Genomic DNA, 22,314 nt, shown 5'->3' with positions numbered 1-22,314 from the left:
TCCAAAAGAATAAAGTGCTCAATTCAAGTATAAAAATATCCCTTACAATGATGGGTTACCAAACCTAAAAATTTCATTGCATCTTAGAGTTCTGGGCTTATCCCTTCCTGTCTCTGTTTATTTTGTATTTACATTTGCATGACTGATTATCCAGAAAGGATTTCCTGCCTGTATTACTGTATTGCTGTTTTATAAATGCTTCCATTTATCGCAGTGTGGCAAATTCTTCCACAGCTACATCAGAACAGTACTGATTGTTGCATGCACAGGAACATCCAGCACACACTATTCATTGATTTCCGTAGTCCACTAAGTCCTTAAAAATAAAGATTATGAAAAACAGCACTGTAAGATGTAGATAATCACTACCTCCTTTAATAAGTGAAGGCAAGACTGTCAACTATTTTTTTGCACTTGATCAGTATAACCCAAGTTCCTCCATATCCAGTTCCCAATCTAGGAATCCTAGGAAAATTCTACATTTTAGATAATTCATCCAGTTTCCACTTGTGAAATCACATCCAAAATTCTCTAATAAAATCTACAGTATCTAGAACTCCTAGCACACAGATAATAAACCTTCATCTGATAGGCACTCAGAGATATTGTAAAAGCACTAGAGGTTTGCTGGAGAAATTACTATCAAAGAGCCTGAACGAGGTGCAACTGTGTTCTTGACAGCCAAGACTGCCCCTTCTCCTTCTCTTAGGAGTCTTGCAAGCAACACCACGTAGGCAAGATCAGCACAACGTCCTGCCTGATTTGTTCTAGATGTGCTTTAAGAGTCAATAGAGTCTGTGGTAAATATTCATAGAATAGTTTGGGTTTGAAAGGGCCTTTAAAGGCCATCTAGTCCAACCTCCTGCAATGAGGAGGGACATCTTCCATGAGATCAGGTTGCTCAGAGCCCTGTCCAACATGACCTTGAATGTTTCTGGGGATGGGGCATCCAGCACCTGTCTGGGCAACCTGTGCCAGCGTTTCCCCACCCTCATTATAGACATTTTGTCCTTATATCTGATCTAAATCTTCCCACTCTGTTTTAATTCGTTACCCCTTGTCCCACCACTACATGCCCTTGTAAAGAATGCCTCTCCAGCTCCTTTGTAGGCCTCCTTTGGGTATTGGGAGGTCTCCCTGGAGCCTTCTGTTCTCCAGCTGAACAACCTCAACTCTCTTAGCCTTTCACAGAACCACAGCATTTCCTCATAGAAGAGGCCCTCCAGCCCTCTGATCATCTTCATGGCCCTTCTCTGCACTCACTCCAACAACTCCATGTCCTACCAGAGCTGGATGCAGCACTCAGGCAGGGTCTCACCAGAGCCCAGCAGAGGGGCAGAATCCCCTCCTTCCCCTGCAGTCCACAGTGCTTTGGATGGAGCCCAGGACATGGTTGGCTCTCTGGGCTGCAAACTCACATTGCCAGGTCCAGCCTCTCATCCACCAAAACCCACAAGTCCTTCCCTGTAGGAAGACTGATTCCTCTGATTGACTTCTAAACCCTTCATTTTCTACTTCTGGTCTTCTTGTATCTTTCAGAAGATGAGCCCAATATTGTTTTTAGGTCCCCAATTTGGGTACAGTTCAGAGGATTGGAATCACAAGGAGACGGTTGTAGAGTGGGCCATGGGTGCAGATAAACTACACTTATGATGGCATGACCACTCATCATAATGAGCCCTCAAATCCTGCCCAGGCAGAAATCCCTCTGAAATCAATGGATAAAGACAATTTTAATGGACCAATTCTCTTTGCAGGCAGGAAGGACTTCAAATTCACAGTAAGACTGGTGAAGGTTTAGTTTTAACACCCTTTGTCTTAAAAGCAAGATGTTGAAACAAGTTAAACTCCAAATAAACATTAATTTAATAAATAGTTCTAGAGACATAATTTGTGTCCTCACCTTGGGCATATTTTTTGTCTTTTCCTTTCCCACGATCTAGATAATGAACCTGTCTATTAGTTGTGAATTTGTCTAGTAGATATGAGTCCACAGCTAACAAATCTGATTATTATTTTTTCGGAAGCAACCAATCATCATTTCTTGACAAAACTGGTGGTAGGACTCAAGCAGTGCACCCACAAACAGAGGCACTCAAAATCCTAAATCATGTATAAACATCCCAGTAGTTTAGCTCTTAATTTTATAGCTCTGGGACAAAAGATTAAAGATTAAAGATAAGAAAGGTCTCTGTGGTGATTAGACAGCAGCAATTAGGATACAGTCTAAAGAAGAACAAAAGAAGAAAGAAAAGTGAAAGGGCAACAGAAAGACAGGGCTATTAAAAAGGTCCTTCCCACACAGGAGCTCTGGGCAGAGGGTCTCTATTAACACCTCCCATAACCAACCCAAAAAAGCTTATTTTTAATGGAGAGTTTCTTTTCATATAGAGGAAGAGGGCTGAGCAGTCCAAAGTTGAGTTCTGAAGGGCTCATAAAAACTTTGTTTCACACAACAAGTGTACTGAACACACGTTCAGCAGCAGGTTTTTGTGGCAGGTGCCAACAAGTAAGTCACTGCTGTTACTCATTGGTAAGTCAGTAGTACAGCAACCATCACAGCTGCATGTGCAGTTGTCAACGAGGAAAAGGAAAACAGACTGAGGTCAGCATTTATGCAAATTAAATGTGGAAACTGCTTTTTCGGTGCATTAATGCTGTGGCCCTTCAGTGCTCTGAACTAAAGGCCCTCTCCCCTTACCCACCACGGCTACAGCAGATGGAGATGAAATAACCTCTGCAATCACAGTGATGGGTTGCTCATAGTTGCGTGCTTATTCTTTGTAAATTTTTCACATTCATGCAAACCCCTGCCAAAAAGATGATTAAAAAACCTCAACCCCACAACAACAAAAGCCCAGCATTTTCTTGGAGGGGGCGGAGGTGGATGGGGAATAAACAACATGGAAACATGTAGACAGATATATTCTTAGAATCAGATCATTCTCTTTTGTGGAAAGCCTTTCTAATTCAAGCTTAAGTGCTGCAAGAATAAAGGGTTAGAAGGAAAAACACAGCTGGCGAAAATTGGGGGTTGCAGCTCTGCGTTTAATGTCTTCCACTTTGTGGCAATATCTCTGAATTTCTCACGTCTTCCTCATTGGCTGCAACAGGCTGGAGGAGGGGGGTGAGAAAAGCTCACAGGATCTGTCAATGCTGTCAGCAAAGTAAATTACATCTGTTGTTCAATTTGTTCCATTTTGACTTCATGATGGGAACTGTAAGGGTGACTGTAAGCCCGTGTTTCAAGCTGATTAAGCGACTCTTGAAAGCATGATCACAAAGACTGAGAGCTGGAGGGAAGTTCCAGGACAGCCTGTTTAACCCACTGCATCTACATATGTTTCTCTCTGCTGTCCCTGGGGATGTGATGCTCCTGAAGGTTTGCACTGACTCAATCTCACTGCGTTGTGTCTCTCACTACACTGGGGTGGCTCTACTGCTCTGTTTTAGACTATTAACTCATTTTCTTGCCTAGGGGCTGGGGAAGACTAACAAGCATTTTTTACATCTGAGGGAGTCAACTTATTAATGCCAGTTTGGGCATCTCTTCCAGGGACAGGTGAGTGCCCTGGATCTCACCCAGACTTGGCTTTAGTCCACCTATAATAATACCACACTCTTTAGCTTACACTTAGAACCCTGAGGTAAATTGTTCCTGGAGGCACTGCGTGCTATTTTCAGAGGCTCGACCAAGTATTCTGAAGTGTTGTCCAAATGACATGGGTCAAAGCCAAGACTCCAAAACTGATGGCAGGCTCAAGGTTGCTCATTATTAATAATCTTCAAGCAGATCAAGCAGAGTCACTCAATCCTAGAATTCAAGCTGTCAGGGGCAAGCAGAACAACTCAGGACCAGGTTCTCCACTACCCAGCAGTGTGAACAGCCCAATACAACCTATGGTTGTGTTTAGCAATTTCTCTGTGCTTTGTTCTCATTTTTATGTACAATTGCTTGGATGCAGGGCAGTGGAGAGACCAGGCATGTAAAACTCAGGCTGCAGTGGACAGATTTGCATGCAGTGTCACAGGTCTCCAGCTGCAGAGAGCACATTTCACACAAAGATGAAAACCTTTCTAGAGACAGGGTGCTGGCCAAATTGTATTTAACTCAGAAACAAAGCTTCCCCTGAAGGACAGTAACAAACTGATTAAAAATAATTAAAACGAAGATCCATTAGGGAAGGTTGAAAGAACTGAATCTCCTCCAATTAGAAAAAGATTAAGTGAAGACAACAAAGGCCTACAAACATTTAAACACTGTGTTATAAACTGCACAGAGATTAATTTTCCTCCTTAGTCAACAAGACAATACAAAATAATGGACTGCAGCAGCGACTGATTACAAAATACCAAATGATTCAATTTGCAATATTTGGATTTTCATCTGCTGCTGGAAGTTTCCAAGAAGGATGAGTCTTCAGAAATGGGCCTTGGTGCCTGCACCAAGTGAGCTGCTAATGCTGGCCGATGATACTTTAAGGAGAGTTTTGAGAATAATATCCTCAAATTATTCTACAAGGCTTAGGAAAAGTTATAATGTGATCTATCACAAGAGGTGTCTGTCTACTCAATGGTTCTGTGGACTGGCTGCCCATGAGGCAAAGGCAAAAGCTTGTAAGACTGAGGCAGCACAGGAGGAGCTTGTAAGACTTGTAAGACTGAGGCAGCACACTTAACGCTCCCTTCAACAAAGATCAATTGTTCAGTGAAGAGTCAACAAGGCTGTTTTGCACAGATTTTCATCCTGTCCAATACAGTTATTTCACATCAAAAATTTGGCTCCTTTAAAGTAATTATCCTACTTTCCACGATAGCAGTGTCAAACTGTTTTCCCTAACATTTTTCTTTCTCATTTCAAAAGAAGCCAATCTACTCAAAGTCTTATCTGCTAAGAGAGAGAGGGGAGATTGGAAAGTGTATTGATCTTAATGATGCCAAGTCCTTCTAGGGAATAGAAGTTTATTGCTTTCCTGTCTCTGATTATCTTTTTGTGAGGATGTGGATCACAGGCTGGGAAATAGTATTCCATGAGAGAGGAGACAGGCTTCACACAGGTGAAAAGCCTGCACCAGGAAGCATGAAGAAGGAAGCAGGAAACTGAAGTTAAAATTTGAAGAGCTCTTAAGTGGATTAGGAGTCTAGGGCTTGTGGGAGGTCACACAGCTCTCTGACTTTTAATCATGCAGCTTCAACTTTGCAAACGGTGGCACAGGACAGACATTGGCTTCATGAAATGACTACTATATTTTTCAGGGCAACATGCTGAAATGTGCTAAGCTTCCTCCATTCCCACTGAGAGGAATGCAGAGATCTAGGTATCTTTTGAAAGTCGGGTTGTTGATTTTTTTTTTTTTTTTAAAATAAGAAGATATAATTGAGAAACACTTATAGAAAAGTTCAAAGCAAGGGAATTGCTCCATTGTCTCAACACTTCCAGCCAAGTAATTCAGCCCAGAGCTTTTTCTGTTGTTCTGCTGAGTTTTAGGTCAGGCACATATTTTCAGATTTAAGAAGAGAGCAAAGAAAACACTCTGCATCCACATGTATGTCCTTGGAAGACTAATCTCAACAGATACCAAGGCCCTGATCAGGCATCTGTAAGTCCTCATGTTGTACTATGACTGCATGTGGGAAATCTCAACATGGTCAAGCATAGTCAAGATTTTGCAAAATACGAAGTGAGATCCTGACCTTTTGAAATTAATGAGAATTTTGCCATTGACCCCAGCAGGACCCCAGATTCAAACCTTGTTATCTACCCTGAATTGCAGAGAAGTTAAGAACTTGGCAGTCTGCTTGAACTCTGAATGCTCAGCACTTTTAAATATTAGCCCATTATCTTACATTGTTAAGTTCAATGAATGACCTCTGAAAATCATCACCTAAAATTTTTGTCTGCAAAACTGTCCAATTTGCTGACAAGATTTTCCTACACTGTTTTTTAATCTGTACTTTTAGTGTAAAATGGACAACAAACACTATATTTCTAATTTAAATAACTGTGTGGATTTACTTCCTTATAAAGCAAATTTTAAGTTCAGTGACCTCACTGTGGTTCCAGGAGGTCTTTCAGAGCTGAGAAGAGAATAGCCTCCTATCTCTGCACCCTGTGGAGATGCACCTCCCAATGGGTTGTCTATGACAAGCCCTCTCTTCCTCAGCCAAAAGGGCAAAGACCAGGGAATTAAGTTATGAATGAGTCAGACTGCACTAAGGAAACAGTGGCTAACAGTAAATTTAAGGTAGATATTTGTATCCCACCTCACTTAGTAAAATTCTTCCTTTGGCAACTGAAATGTTGCACCTTTTCTATTCTTTACTCTCCAGAGTACCCTTCCTTTTGATCTGACTAACCTAAGCTGGAATGCCCTTGCCATGGACTCTAAATCTTACTGTATAAACCAGGATAGATATGGTTGGAAATGACAAAATTGCAGTGTGAGTGTTTAGAGACCGTTTCTACATACAAATATTAAAGCAACAGTGCTTCTCCTAGGTGTGCCCTGTAGTAGGTGCCCAAGCAACCCCTGTCCCCAGCACAGCACAGACCCCTCTGCAGGAGGAAACACCTCAGATACCTCCTTACCATATGGCAAACACTGATCAGAGCTGAACTCTGACTGCTTTGCCAGTATAGCACAGAGAGGAAAAAGTCATATGGGACAATAGTATTTTAGGATTGTTTCCAGCAGCTGAACCAAGAATGTCTGCCAGCTCAGGTGTTCAGGTATTTAATCAAACTTTGTATTTCATGGTCTTTAAACATAGGTGATAGGTTTTTTTCTTTATGAAATAAATTTCCTCCTCCTCAATTACTGACACTTTTTTCTGCAGTGATAACTCTTATCTTTTGTAGTCTTGTCTAGGAGTAACTGGGAACTGATGATAACAAATATTTCTGCTCTTTCCAAAGCAAGCATTCTAACAATGCCATAATCTAAAAGGCTCACAATATGCGTGCCCCTAAAAATAATGACCATCGATCTGTATTAATTTCAGGTCTAAGTTCACCGTACTGTCTGTAAAGAAAAAAAAGAACAGCTCAGGAAATCAGTGAAAAAAACCCCTAACTGAATACCAAACAAAAGCCAGCAACCAAAACTCAGTTTGCTGAAGGGACACCATAAAAATCAGACTGTCTGCTGCAGTCATACTAGAAAATCATTTGGAAGTGAGTATATGCTTTTGGCTCTTGTTATTAGATAACTGATAATGAATTAAGCATGGTTCATATCCAGTCATGAAAATGACACATGGGCCCTTAAAGGGTGGGAATTGGAAGGGTCTTTCATAACACATGTCTTTGGAGAAACTGATGATAACTTGTGGAGAGGTTTCACAATACTGAATGGTATGCAGGGCCAAAACTATTTTCATGTCTTTTTCTGATATCATTTACTCTCTCCCACTTCCCCTTTAAATAAATCCTCTCAGTCACACACAGCATAGAGAAATGTGAGATAAATGTGCTAAAAAGACAGGTATACTATATGTAGCCATACTTGAACTGTGGAGAAGTTTTCCCCATTTTCTCTCCAGACTTTAACTTCTGCTCTTTATTATTTTATTGATTTATAACATCTTTTCTAGTAATGACAATTTTTTTCTCTGAGACCCAGACTCCCCTCGTGTTTTGATCTCTACCCTTTATCTCAGACATTAGAAGGAAGCTTTAGTCACTATTTTACTCTAAGCTTAAGAAGATAGACAACTTCTAACTGTTCCACACAGAGACCATCCTTGGCAGATAAGCTAAATCTTCAAAGGGAAATCTTGTAAACTCTAAATCACTGGTGGGTAGAAGGCAGCTTCAGGCTCATGCTTAGGAGAAAACCAGATGTTGACTAACAGTGTAAGCTGCCTCAGTCCAGATTACCCTTTTGTGTGCTTTGAGCCTTCTTGAGTTAAACTGCACCGTGTGTTTTAACACATCCTACCATCCTGGAGGACCAGGTCTCATGACACGCCAGACTCACAAGCTGGTGAGAGTCTGGTTTAGCCTTGTACAGACAGGACTGTGCTGGGTGTGAATGAAGGTCCTGGGTCATAACATACTGCTGCAAAAGCTGATGGCCAGAGCTACATCCAGAAACTTGTTTATTATATATGATTTACTGGTGAAAGCTGAACCTGATATTAACTCCTAGAGTATAATTGTATTGCAATGAATTTCCCAATACATTAGGAATTAAAAGGTATAAACTAAAGCTGCTGAAATGTCCAGAATTAGGGTACAGGACAAGATGAGACTCCATTTACGTTAAAGACAATATCATGTTTTGGCTAAACACAGGACCATGATTGATACCGGTATCAGAGCTAATAGCATTAGAATAAATTCTTCTATGAAAAAAGTCACAATCAGAAGTACTGCTGGAATTTGTGAGGCCTTTCCTATAAAACCTATGAGCTGACCAGTGCAATGCCTTTGGAACATAAATGCCATGGGTAGAGCACAAATACTTCTACATCAGTAATCTGGAGATGTATGAGATGTTTCAGTCCTGCAGAGAGGGTCTTTCAATGACTTTCTGCTCAACCAAAGTACATTGTGAACTTTCAAATCAATAAGCCATCTGCCGTCATTCAAAATTAAAATATCAATGGAAAGTCAACATTTACATTTGATTTCATTGCACCAGGTAACCCCTCCCATTTTACCTAACAGTAAGCCGAGTTAATTCAAGCTCCATGCTAGCAACCATGCCTTCACTCTAGAGAATGAGCAAGAAAGCTAAAGCCCCCAGGTTCCAACATAGCTGTGAGCACAAGCAGGACTCTCAGCTTGTCATTTTCGGATACGTACCCAGTACAGAACATCTGTCCAGCCCTCCATGGTGATGCACTGAAACACCGTGAGCATGGCAAAAGCAAAATTGTCAAAGTTGGTAATGCCGTGCTTAGGTCCCTCCCAGCCCGCCTTGCACTCGGTGCCGTTCTGACACTGCCGCCCGTGGGCAGACTGGGGGGCACACGGGGACGGATCGTCTTCCGCAGGGGTATCTTAAAGGAGAGAAGGGGGAAAAAACAGCTGAAGAAAACCACTTGACACACTGATAAGCAAGTGAAGGATATCAGATTTTAACAAGTGTGTTTTGCAGGGAGTTTGACAGATTTCTCAGGAATACGCAGGCAACTGCTCACTGTCGCGCTTCGCTTTCTTTTTGTAAAAAATAATAGCCAAGCTGTCAAATTTTATAGTCAAAACTGAGATTAACTTCTTTTTTTTTCCAAAGCATACCCTCCTGCGAGGAAGAATTCATGCCTTTCAACATGACAGGGAACATTAGATCAAGCCTCTCATGTTTCATTAGGCTGCGTGTCATGGCCAGCATTTTCCTACCGCAGTCACCTGGCATCTGGGTTAGTCTTGGAAGTGCAGCACTGACTGGCACTGCTGAGGGAGGCTGAGCCCCTGCAGCAGACAGGCTCCAGTGCTCTGGAGACAGGTTCATGTGGCACCAGGCCACTGCTGAATTACAGCAGAGAGTGCCTGGAGCTCTGCTCTTTTGGCATTTCGATGATGTGTGGCATTTTATCAGTAGCCCAGTGGCACTCAGAAACTCTAAGACTGCTGCTTGATTATCCACCCCTTATTCTGTGCAGGTGTTTTCAAAGATCTGAGAACCTATACAACAAAGCAAACTAAGTACTTTGGTATATACAGAATGCTCAAGGAAACATTGTTATAAGCACAAAAACTTCTGCAGTGTGATTTTTTAAAAATATACAGATTTCAGAGCTTAGTGCTACATTTTTAACAGGTGCAGGAATGTATGTATGTGTAAGGGAGGGGGTAATTATGTTTGTTTCTCATCTTATGTGGTAAAAAAATGTAATTTTCCAAAATTGTGATCACATTCTGATCACGGAAGAATGTCAGAAACAGTAATATCAGAATTAGATGCTGTAATGTAAATACTTCCAGACAGAATGGAGAAAAATAAACCCACTTTAAAGATGTAAACCAGAGTGACAGTTCATTATAGTTCTAGCATCATTTCCAGAAAATGAAATCTGCCAACATTATAAAAGCAGAAAATACAAAACTTCTGAAAACAATTTTCTGCTGTTCAATATTTTCTTATGAGCTGAACTGGGTCCTAGGCATTAGCACCCACCACCACATGAGAAATAGATGCTGTTCAAGATCAATAAATCAAATGAAAATGAACAGATGGTTAGATGAGTGACAATGCAATTGAATTATTTTGAAATGTGAATATTTCTTTCTGCAAATAATTTGAAAGTTTTTTTCCTGATGGATTTGATGGAAAAAACTTTCTTCCTACTAATATAATTTTGTTTTCTTTCTGGTTGCACTTCTAACCACAGTTGCAGCCTGTGTGATTGAAAAAAAAAAAGTACTGCCCTGAATGATATTTCCCTTTACAATGATACTGGTTTAAAACAAAGATGCACTCGTATATGAGATTAATAATAAAATACATGAGTTGCTCATTTCTGTGATGCCGTCTCCTGTGTAGCTCAGTTTGCAGTGGTGAAATTGTGAAACCCATGAGAAGTCCACAAGCAGTGAGCAACAGCCACCCATCTCCTGTGCCAGGAGAAATGTTCTATTACATATGACAAAAGCCTCCCTCTGAAAGCCTCTGTAGGTACATGTGTGTTCCTCTTACCCATCAGTCCCCCTTGCACATGGTAGCAGGTCTTGTGCATCTTCCCCATGAATAACTCCAGTCCAATGATGGCATAGATAATAATGACAAACAGCACCAGCAGGGCAATATGCAACAAAGGGACCATGGCCTTGATAATTGAATTTAAAACCACCTGGAGACCTGCAGAGAGAACAGAAGGAAGCACTTATCAGCAAGAGTACAAAATTCAGAGAAGCTATACATTGCACAGTGGTGTTTCAGTTTTATTTGTTTTCCCTTCACCTGAACTCATCATCTTGATGATGTAAAGGGGTACATTTACAGAACACCTCCCTCCAGGCTATCCCCAACATCGCAAACAATTTCCCACAGCTGCCCAGATCACAGACCAAAGTGAAACAGGTATTACCTTACCTGTCACCAAAGAGCCCCTCCCCGAGGAGGGAATATATCCCACACGGTATTGAGGAGAGTTAAAGCATGAGAACAACAAAGAACACCAGGCCTGAAGAGGGACAAGAACCATGGTACACACAGAGATGCACTCCAGCGTATGGGGAGGGGTGGCAAACTGAAGTCATGTCCCTACTCTGATGCTGGGCTCTTCCAGAAGTCAAGCCAGTCCCAGGCAGAGCATGAGCTGCTCAAGAACCACCAAACCCATACTGAGTGAGAGCTCCCAGCCCTCTTAGGATCTTTTTGTGCTCCACATCTACCTCATCTAACTTCAGTCTCAACAGATGGAGAGTCAGAATCAGCAGTGCTGGTTTTGTCCCAAGGATCACCTTTTAACAGAGGTTGCCCAGAAATAGGTATGAGAAAAATATTATTACAAGATTGTTAAGGTATGAGACTGTTGAAAGTCTTAATCATGAGCAAGCCAAACATTCCCAGAATGGCCCAGGGAAAGTGACTTGTAGCCAAGTTTTCTAAATCACCGAGCAGCTGTACCCTCAGACGCACTTGACTCAAGTTGCAGATTCGTGTGCCTCTGTCTCCTTCTCCTCATTTTGTAAAACCAGAAGAATAAAGCCAGCCTTGTAAGCCTTTAGTAAGGATTTGCATTTACAAAGATCTTAAAGTTATCACTTTGAGTAGGAATGATAGCAACCACTATCACTGGCAAGTTATTAATGATGGAGGTGTTGAGAGGCCTCTAGAACTCTATAGTCTACAAATAGCCAGATCAGAACAATTACAAGCTCATGATTTTGCAATGACTGAGAGCCAGAAGTCATTAGTGTCTCCTGCAAATGCTGTCATCTCCTCAGAGAAGTTGGTATTAGCTGTGATTTTTGAGAAATGTGATTCATGGGTTGTAAATGTCTGTTATACATCTGCCGAGAGAGCTTGTGATAACTAATAACTTTTAAAATCTATCATCTAAGATCTTAGACTTTCTTCTTTTTTTCCTTTTTAAAAAAAATAATTTAAATACTTTCAAATGAGGATGACACATCTCTTGACAAGCCCTCTCCCTTGTAGGCAATCCACTTGTCAGTTCACAGCTAAGGCTGAGACTGCCTTTGCTCCACAGCCATGAAGGAACACAGCAGAAGCAATCAAATGTGGCATCAGCTGCCTGGCCAGCAGCATCCCTCACTGCCTGCTAGCAAATACTGGCTGGATTCTAACATCCCTCAGATGTCAGAATATTTTCTCAGGTGTCTCCAGGCAGTTCAGTTATCTGTTATCAGTTATCTATCCAAAGGATATGCTGCTATCCAAAGGCAGTGACGTTCAGCATGAAACATTCGGGCTTCCACAGAGACTCTTACAATAACTGCATTACTGACAGGATCAAAATATCCTGTACAAGAGTGGGCCACTCTGCTTGCTCAGTTGCCTCTGGGTGTTTTTCTCAATAAGCAATGTCTCTGGAGAAAAAAAAAACTTGTTGTGCTTACATGAAGCAGCCAACCTTTTCCGCTAAATGCCCACGTCATTCAGTCTACTAATTCTAAATATGCACAGAAAATGAAGTGCAGTCAACACCACCATTGCTCCAACTCTTTACATCAGTCAGGAATGTTACATTCCCCAGAAAATTAAAGCAACGTCTCACCTTCTCCCAAACAAGGTACAACAGTACAATAAAGTTAAAAGACTACAGATGGCTGCAAATCTGAACCCCCCCCCCCCAAACTTCGCAGATTGAAATACTTGGAGCTTCAAATAAACCTACACAAAAGCAAATAAAGGCCTCATTTCTCAGTGATTTCAGGAGTCTTGTTAATCCAAAACATAGTCAAGCTTATGAGGTTAAGAGTTCTGATACCAGGTTTTAGGTAATTTACCCTTAATTATTAGTACTAATTAATTTTAGCATTCATTGTAGGTTATACCCAGTACTCCTAAGAGGGTACTGAGGGCAGACAAAAAGATGAACAAAAAAGCTCCCTCATTTTAAAACCAGCTTCATTAACACCCACGCCATGAAAGTGCTTCAGCCTACTACAGATATCCAGAGAAGATAATATCTGCACAAACCAATGTCCTTTGTGCTAACAAAGCAGTGCTTGAGAAAACAAAGCTTTGCACCACGAACTTGAGATGATGTTTAGATGGCCAAGGGGAACACGTACCACCAGCAGACATACAGGACCTTCAGCCAGCTTAATTAGAGAAAAGCTTCTTGACGATAAGAAGCCAACGTTGAAGAGGACACGAGGTACTGAATACTGTTAGCATGAATTGATGTGTGTGCTGTGCAGTATCCCTTTAGGGCAGCCTAGTTTTAAATCCAGATGATTCTAATAATTAGCAAGCTTAAATACATTACCAGCAAAGTATTCAGAGAGTTTCTAAGAGATAAAAAACCACTGACTGTGCAGCGACTTTAGAAATGCCCTCAGAAGGTATAATGCAGAAAGGCAAGAGATCCATGCACATCACCAGGCTCCTCACATTGTTGTCAGGTTATTGCTGCAACACAGCTGCTGCCTGCAAATTGCTTTATTCTGTCAGGCAGCCACGTGCAACACAAAGAACTGCTGCAAGGAGTGGTACGAGGAACCGTGCCCAGACAGTCAGGATAACTCATTGTACTGGCAAGGGGGAGAGCAGATGAAGAGGGATTAAAGGACTGAGGAAGAGCCATGGGTAGGTGGAGCAGAATCACTTCTTTAATAAAAACCTCACACGCTTCAAAACACATCAAATCTGTGTTCTGAAACCGCAGAGGTGCAGACGCACTTCTGATCAGAGTAAACCAAGGCAAACCACCCCCTTATAAGCAGTCACAAAGACTTTTCTAACCAGTGGTGAGAATTCTAAACACTTTTGTGGGCTCTTTCTCTGTGTAGAGGAAGAAGAGAGAGTTCAGCTTATAAAAGAATGGTTTCTCTGTCCCAACTCCTGTATGCTGTTAATCTTTGCATGGTGCAATACACAGCTATCACCCCACACTGGTGTCCACACCATCGCGCACCTTTGGCGGTTTTTTCTCACTTGTGGAGGTAAGGCTTGCACTCCTAGCAATGAGCTGTACAGCTGATAATCATAATTAAATCAGAGTGCCTGGTGACCTGGTCAGACTGCAGAGCTGGCCTCTGGATGTAAAGGAGGTGATGCCAATAACTGCTTTCTACAGCAGAGCTGAATTTTTCCAGTGCTGTTTTCAGAGGCTGGCAATGTCATCGCTGGCCAACCACAAACACAGGCTCTTGAACTTAAGTCCTGAGAAGCAAATATAAAAATAAATGGTTTTCAAATATTTCTAAGTCTACTTATTTGTGGTGCTGCTCTCTCCAGACATCTGTGAAGGTGCAGCATCTGCCTTGAGGAGCTCGCTCCAGGCTGGGCCCAGAGAACTGCACAGGGATTAGGGAAAGTGCAACGAAAGGGATTGTTTGCACTATTCCAGCCCACGCTTTTCTTCTGTTAATAATTGAAGATCTTAAACAACTCTTCGTATTTATTTTAAAAGCACTCCAGTTTACCTTTAACAAAATCCTCTTGGCTGTGTTCTGTTGGCTGACACTGATTCCATAAATGTTTCAGCAAGCAAAAGACGTTAATGCCGTTCCCTGGGCTCACAGAATTTAGCATTTATTTACACAGATAAAACATTTTAAATATTTATTACGTGGGAAAAACATTGCTTTTTATACCAGGTCAAGCCATTTTTAGCCTCTAGAGGACTGCATTAACCCAAAAGTTTAGAATACAACTGGGAAGAAGAGGGACCAGGGAAGAAAAAAGGAAAAAAAACCGTATACCAAGTTACATAGATCTTTCTCAAAGCCATAGGAAATGCACTTTTCGGGCTGCTGCAGGTGTTTTAGAGCTATTATCTGATACTGTGCTTTTCTCTCAGGAAGATGACGAGAGGGGCTGGTTGCTGTCTCATCGATTCAGGCAGTTATTGAAGAACGTGCTTTATCTTTGAGCATGTAAGTGTCTGCACTTAAAGCAATGGGATTACCTACATATCCCCTTGTGTACTTACAAGCTTTTTTGGATTTCAACCAATGCTTAGCAAGATGGCCCAAGAAAAAGACCCAGCTGCTAAAATACACTTGGCATTGTTGCGTTGTGGAACATATCCAAGGAAATGAATGGTAGGTTTGCTAATACAGAAATCCTCTCGAGAAAGACGTGCCTATAAAAGTAAGAAAATTCTTAGAATCACCCAAATTGCCTTTTTTTCAAGGTTGTGAACTCCCAGACCTGAAAAAAAAAAAAGAATCTTTCTGGGACTGATTCTGCCAGATTTTTTTCTCAAAAAGACAATCTCTCTCCTTTGTTGCACAGTGGTGTTCATAAATTCCCAAGTAATTAATGCATGAGTGCCCAATTACCTCACATTTCCTGCCCTTTTCCCCTTAGGTTTCATGTCCTTCTGTCCCTCTCACGTTTCCTGCCCTTTTTTCTCTCTCTTTTCCCACCCTTTTTCCCTCCCCTTCTTCCCACCCGTTTTCACCTCACATTTCCAGCCCTTTTTTCTCTCTCTTTTTCTGCCCTTTCCCCCTCTATTTAAATACTCCAAACACTGGGAAAAAGAGGATTTTCCCTGAATTTAAACCTTTAAAACAAGGGAAAATCAGGATTCCTTTACAATTTTAACCTTAAGATGATGGAAAGGGGGAATTTTCCCTCAACTCAAACCCATAAAATGGCATAATAAAGGTTTTCCCTTTCCACTGGAGGCACTGGGATGGGACTGAGAAGATGAAATCAAAGAGAGAAAGAAAAAGGATCCTCCCTGCCCCCCACGGCTGCCCCACCTGCTCAGGTGAGCTGCTCCCCTCTCCTGCACCACCCTGCGGGACAGGGCTTGTCCCTCTGCACGTCCTGAGCAATGCTCCAGGAGCACCCAGGTGTTCCCCCGTCCTGCAGGATGCTCCCACTGCTGTCCTGTGAGAGATCCCCGGAGATCGCCCACTCCAGAGGCTCCAAAAACCCCTGAAAGCAGCCCTCAGCAGGGCCTGCCCCTCCTCATCCTCACTGACCACACCCGGGGCTGGATCATCCCTCCTCACCCTCACTGACCACACCCGGGGCTGGATCATCCCTCCTCATCCTCACTGACCACACCTGGGGCTGGATCATCCCTCCTCATCCTCACTGACCACACCTGGGGCTGGTTCATCCCTCCTCATCCTCACTGGCCACACCTGGGGCTGTCCCACCCCTCCTCATCCTCACTGACCACACCTGGGGCTGTCCCATCCCTCCTCATCCTCACTGACCACACCTGGGGCTGTCCCATCCCTCCTCACCCTCACTGACCACACCCGGGGCTGTTCCACCCCTCCTCATCCTCACTGACCACAGCCGGGGCTGGATCATCCCTCCTCATCCTCATTGACCACACCCGGGGCTGGATCATCCCTCCTCATCCTCACTGACCACACCTGGGGCTGTTCCACCCCTCCTCATCCTCACTGACCACACCCGGGGCTGTCCCACCCCTCCTCATCCTCACTGACCACACCTGGGGCTGGATCATCCCTCCTCATCCTCACTGACCACACCCGGGGCTGCCCCACCCCTCCTCATCCTTACTGACCACACCCGGGGCTGGATCATCCCTCCTCACCCTCACTGACCACACCCGGGGCTGGATCATCCCTCCTCATCCTCATTGACCACACCTGGGGCTGGATCATCCCTCCTCATCCTCACTGACCACACCTGGGGCTGTTCCACCCCTCCTCATCCTCACTGACCACACCCGGGGCTGGATCATCCCTCCTCATCCTCACTGACCACACCTGGGGCTGTTCCACCCCTCCTCATCCTCACTGACCACACCTGGGGCTGGATCATCCCTCCTCATCCTCACTGACCACACCTGGGGCTGGATCATCCCTCCTCATCCTCACTGACCACACCCGGGGCTGGATCATCCCTCCTCATCCTCACTGACCACACCTGGGGCTGCTCCACCCCTCCTCATCCTCACTGACCACACCTGGGGCTGCTCCACCCCTCCTCATCCTCACTGACCACACCCGGGGCTGGATCATCCCTCCTCATCCTCACTGACCACACCTGGGGCTGGATCATCCCTCCTCATCCTCACTGGCCGCACCTGGGGTTGTGATTTCTTAACTTCCCGAAGGCTGCTTAGATCTCATCCTGACCACCAACACTACGATTTACATCATTTGCAAGGACAGTCAGTAACCAGGAGCCCGGCTCTTGAAGCAGTCAATGCACTTTTTGGAGCTCTCTGGACACCAGAAGTGCCGTGGCAATTGTCAGGGGCTAGCAGCTTCTGTCAAAGGGACACTACACCGTGAGCTCGGCAGGCAGTGCGTTTGGGCACCCAAACACTGCGCCTTTCACTTTTAGCCATCCCTTCACCTGAGCCCATTTTCTGGGCTCACACTTCTGCCTGCTGCCTGCCTTGGAAGTCATGACTGAGTTCTGCAGGCAAACCTTAAAATATCCTTAAGACGTTCAGACCTTGCCAAGCACAGCTCTATCTCACATTTCCCATGTCTTCAATTTTGGATCACACTTTGTTTGCTGGACAGGGCAGTTCCTGTTCTCATCATATCAGTAGTCCAGGTCTTCAGAGAATGCATATCCTGAGTCTCTTCTTCCACTGGTTTTGCAGGGCTGTATTTTACCTACACCACAGGGTTGCCTGAACCAGGAGTATGAGTGGGCACAGCCTCACATACATGACCTCCTACAAGTGAGCAGGCATAAAAGGGAAAAGAGAGGACCATCCCACCTCTGCCTCCCTATACACACAAAAATACACATTTTTGTACTTCAGCCAGTGTCAGGGGTGTGGGAAGCAATTCTCTTCCTGCTAATACAGTTCAGAAGAAAACTACTACTCTGTCCAAGCAAGGAGGAAGCAGGGGAGGATTTGTGACTCAGCATAGGGCCTGAGTCAGATCACTTCTGGGAACCACTCTGAAGTGGTGGAGCTGATGCACCATCCCCAGCCACGAGCCAGGCCTACCCACAAATCACATTTATTTCTGACAATACACAGAGAGACTGCCACTACCGTTCTATTTCCAAAGCACAAACAATATAATCAGTAATATTCCCCAAAGTGGAGGTTTATCACTTAATAAATGTAGACATTGCCTAAGAAAATTGAAAAATATTAAATATTCATAAATATGAAAGGTTTTATAGCAATTTCAAAGGAAAACTGGAAAACAACAGATAGTTTTAGCACAAAAAGGTCCACAGTCATGGCAAGATATCTGAGCTAAGTACATCTACAATGATTTGTGAGAAAAACATTGAGCATTTTCTTCAGCAGTGCTGCAAAGGGAACTCATATGACACAGTTCATTTAAGGACAGCTGTACAATAGCAATTTGGGGAGGTAGTCTTTTTCTGTCTTGCTGGATTCTCAAAATATTAGTGGCAGATTGCTAGATAAAGTAAATTCTGTGGGTGTAGTGCAGCATTCTTGGGGCTGCAGATGTCATTTCTATTTCAAGAATAATAGGGAAGGTCTTGGAATAGTAAGGAAAGACACAGCACAGGACAGAAAACTAGCTGATGTAAAAAGAAATAGGAAAGAAAATGTTCAAGCTGCAGGGTGACTACTCTGGAGTAGGCAATGCCATTTAAACATATACAAGCACTCAATTCAAAACCACGTGCTGTAAAAAATAGAAAAAAGGAAGTTTTGGCATCTGCTAACAATGTTCTCATTCCTGCATTTTCAAACTGTGTCTTCACTGATTTCTCAAACTGAAACACTCACACACAAGGAGATTCATTCAAATGGGCGTGTGGACGTGAACACAATTGTTTCATGTTTGCCATGTCTTGCAACACCACCCTTGCCTCATCCTTTGAGGAGAGAAAGGATCAGCAGAACAAAACCAAAAGCCACAACAAAACCCAGCTCTTCTTTCTGGATCCTTTTCTCTTGGGAAGCAGTTCAGCTTGAGTATCCTCTGCCTGTCAGAGTGACCTAACTTAGGCAGAAAATACAGCTTGCCCTGAGCAGGGTGGCCACACAGCCCAGCTTCTGGCTGCCTGAGGAGGATGCTTGGATAAATGTACACATGGCTTAGGCTCCTTGACTCTGTGCTGGAAGAGACCTCTACTACCACTCATAGAAGCATCCCTCTCTCCTCCTGGGGCCTTTAGGTTTTTTTAGTAGCTTTTTATTCAAAGTATGTAAGTGTTCAGTTTCTTATAAAGTTGTTTGATGACCAAAAGACCTTGTTCATCTTTCCAGTTCCACTTCATGAGGTAGCTCCTGCAAGTTCAGCCTTGCTCTCTAACCATTTGATTTTAGCTCAGTTCGGCTGAGGATGAGATCCAGGCAAGACCTTCAGACTTCAAATGTAAAAAAACCAACCCCAAAATGGTGTAGTGTCCCTCCCATACAGCTACCTGCATATAGAGGAGGAGCATGGAGAGAAAAGCAGCAATTAAGTGCCAACAGAAAATTGCACGTTTCAGAAAAAAAAGCCATCTTGAACAAAACCAAAATGAAATTCAGTGAGCTAACTCTGAGGCTGTTTTGAACAAAGACCACAGGGTGCTGCAAAATATTCTTACACAGAGTGGGGAGGATGAGGTCAAGTACTCTCTGCCAGACAGGGACTTCTAAAGATGGATTAAAGTTAAGGCAGGTAAAGGGCATTCAGGAGCCCTGGCAGTTCCTAGGCTAGCAAGGATCAGCTGTCACTGTTTCCCAGGAAATAACTTTGATTTTCTGCTGACAGGATGATCATGGACTGAAAAAACCATTCTTGGGGTCACTGTGAAGGTTTTATCTGTACTTAACCACTGTGAAGGATCACAGATAGGAAGAACTTTTCTTGGCTCGTCTTCCTACGGAGCTATCCAATCCCAAAGAGAGTCTGGCCCAAAGACTGCCCCAGTTCTCAGTGAAATGACCCATCACATTTCTACTTTTTAAACTCCTTCATGTGCAAGCACAGCTGTGACAGGGAACAGTCTTTACGGGGGGAATTTTGGTCTAGTCCTGTGCCACTGGATTCAATCAGAAAACTTGTGTAGGAATATGTCAACATATATACTGTACTGTCTTCACTCTGGTCAGGTGAACCTAAAAAACAAACCCCAAGCCAATAGTTAAATAAGCTCTGAACTGAGACAGTGATTGAAAAGCCTTGTTTCAGACTGTCAAATGCTGTTTGTATGCAGCTCTGAAAAGTGAATACACGTCTTAAGGAAATAGTTTTGCAAACAAGGAACTTAGAAAACCTGTAAGTACTAAAGCATCATGGTAGAAGAAATGGGCTCAAAGCACTTGGGTCTCAATCATTTGAGTGGAAGATTAATGGCTTTTGGGTTACAAACAGCTTTATAAAATTGTTAAATTATTTTACAGTTTATTGTTGTAATTCCTCAGGTAAGTGGGCATTAGTCTCCTTTCTGTGTTACAAATGATAAAGAGTATTTTAATTGTTTGATGTCCTTTTCCAGGTGCTCTAACTCATCACTTGTGAGCAGGTTTAGAAAAGGCAAAAGCTTAAAAGATAACAAATGTTAACAGGGATTCTGTAAATGTAGAAGTCCAGCCAGGGATGATAAGATTACAGTTTTGCAGTACATGGGGAAAAAGATATTGATGAGAAAAATTGATCTTCTTGCAGGTTAAACGCTCCAGCATATAACAAGTGGCACACAAAGTTTGAACTACTTGTGATAGAAGAATTACAACAAAATGTTGGATAAAGTCTAAAACTTTCTCTTTAGATGACTGTGTAGAAGTACAGCACAGTATGTATGACAAATAATTAGCCTATATAGCCCTGGAGAACTCACCCCACCTTTTAACTTGGCATGGTGCTTAATGAGCATCGATGGGACTGAGCTCTGGAGAGGCACAGTGTGACATTTTCAAATCACTGCCATAGAGGGGTTTTTGGGAGAGTTTCGAGAACACACAATAGAAAGCTACCTGATCAGGTAATTAAAGAATTTATGCAAACCCCACAAAGGGTGATTATTGCTGCGTTACTGTCTTGATGCACATATTTGTTTTCTCTATCTAAGCAACTGAAATTGCTGTTCATAAAAAACTTATGGTATGATGCCAAAATCCTGGACAACACATGGCCAGACAAATCTGAGCAAGTCTGACTCTTAGTTTTAAGAACAGGGAGTGGATTTAGGGACGTATCAACTCAGCGGTTAATCAGTCCCATCTCAGAACACCTAAAACTCCAGCTTGCTTTCTTTTCCACATTAGTAACCTGATTAGACTTAAAACTCTGCTTGCACACATCAGATAATAAATGCTTTAGGGGGGAAAAAATGCTTTCTGACATAACAAGCAAAACGTCCTTTAGCTCACTTGGTAGCCCCAGTATGTTTGGACAGAAAAATTAATGGTTGCAGTTTTCACAAAGTTGTATTTGTCAGAAGAAAGAATGGCTCTTTATTGGTATTTACTTTCTTTGCAACTCTCTTTACAGCTTGCACAGTTCAAAGGCTTTTTGTACAGATTGGGTATGTGTTGCTAGAATGCACTGGAATTAAATATTTATTAAACATTTATTTATTTTTAATTTCCTTTTAGATATAATAACCTGTCAAGAGAGAATCATAAGGCTCTCCTGCTGCAATCTGAACAGCTAAATTACATTCTTAACAGATATAGAAACATACACATATAAATCTGAGAGGAATTTGACTCCCTCCAAAGTAAAGCTTTAAAGTGAAATAATCCCAGCACGAGAGTGTGAAAAGCAAAAGGTGGGCTAAAGGCTGAGTTTAAATTTTCACCTACATAGTGAGGGGAAGGGTGAGACTCAATGCTAAATTCTTTCACTGGGTGCTGTTTATGTTAAAAACCATAACTGTTGGATTCAGAATAGGCCTTTGTAAACCTTGTATGTAATCATACCTGGATGCAATGGTTTGATTTCTGACCAAGACATCAAACCTGATTAAAAGGAACTTTATCCTTTGGTAATTTCCAATACAAATAAAAATCAATGTACAGCAACAACCTACAAAAAAAATGCCAAGTGAAGAAATGTCCTGAACAACAAGGAACAAGGAAAAAACCCCAACCAATCACCAAACCCAACAACCAATGCAAAAAAGGAGAGAAATGTCAGATAAGCTGCTAGCTTAATGTGCAAGCAATAATAGAAAATAAACTGCCCCAACAGATTATACTTCTAAGGTATATAGCAATTGATATGTCCCAGTTCTCACTTAGCCCCCTGCAAGGATGGTGTGTGGTTGAAAGATGAGATGCTTGAATAAA

General features: G+C 42.6%; 1 protein-coding gene across 1 annotated transcript in view; it reads right to left on the bottom strand.

Moving 5' to 3' along the window:
- Window positions 1-22,314, bottom strand: part of CACNA1C (calcium voltage-gated channel subunit alpha1 C) — a gene marked incomplete at both ends in the record, with an annotated part of 458,232 nt that overhangs the window by 152,530 nt on the left and 283,388 nt on the right. The window contains 2 exons of the mRNA XM_082279808.1: window positions 8,810-9,006; window positions 10,644-10,805. Of these exons, the coding sequence (XP_082135934.1) occupies window positions 8,810-9,006; window positions 10,644-10,805 (359 nt within the window). The remainder of the gene's footprint in view (window positions 1-8,809; window positions 9,007-10,643; window positions 10,806-22,314) is intronic.

Source organism: Coloeus monedula, assembly GCF_965178545.1.
Source record: "Coloeus monedula genome assembly, chromosome: 4".
In the NCBI taxonomy this organism is placed as follows: Eukaryota; Metazoa; Chordata; class Aves; order Passeriformes; family Corvidae; genus Coloeus; species Coloeus monedula.
This window is presented reverse-complemented; position numbering and strand designations above follow the sequence as displayed.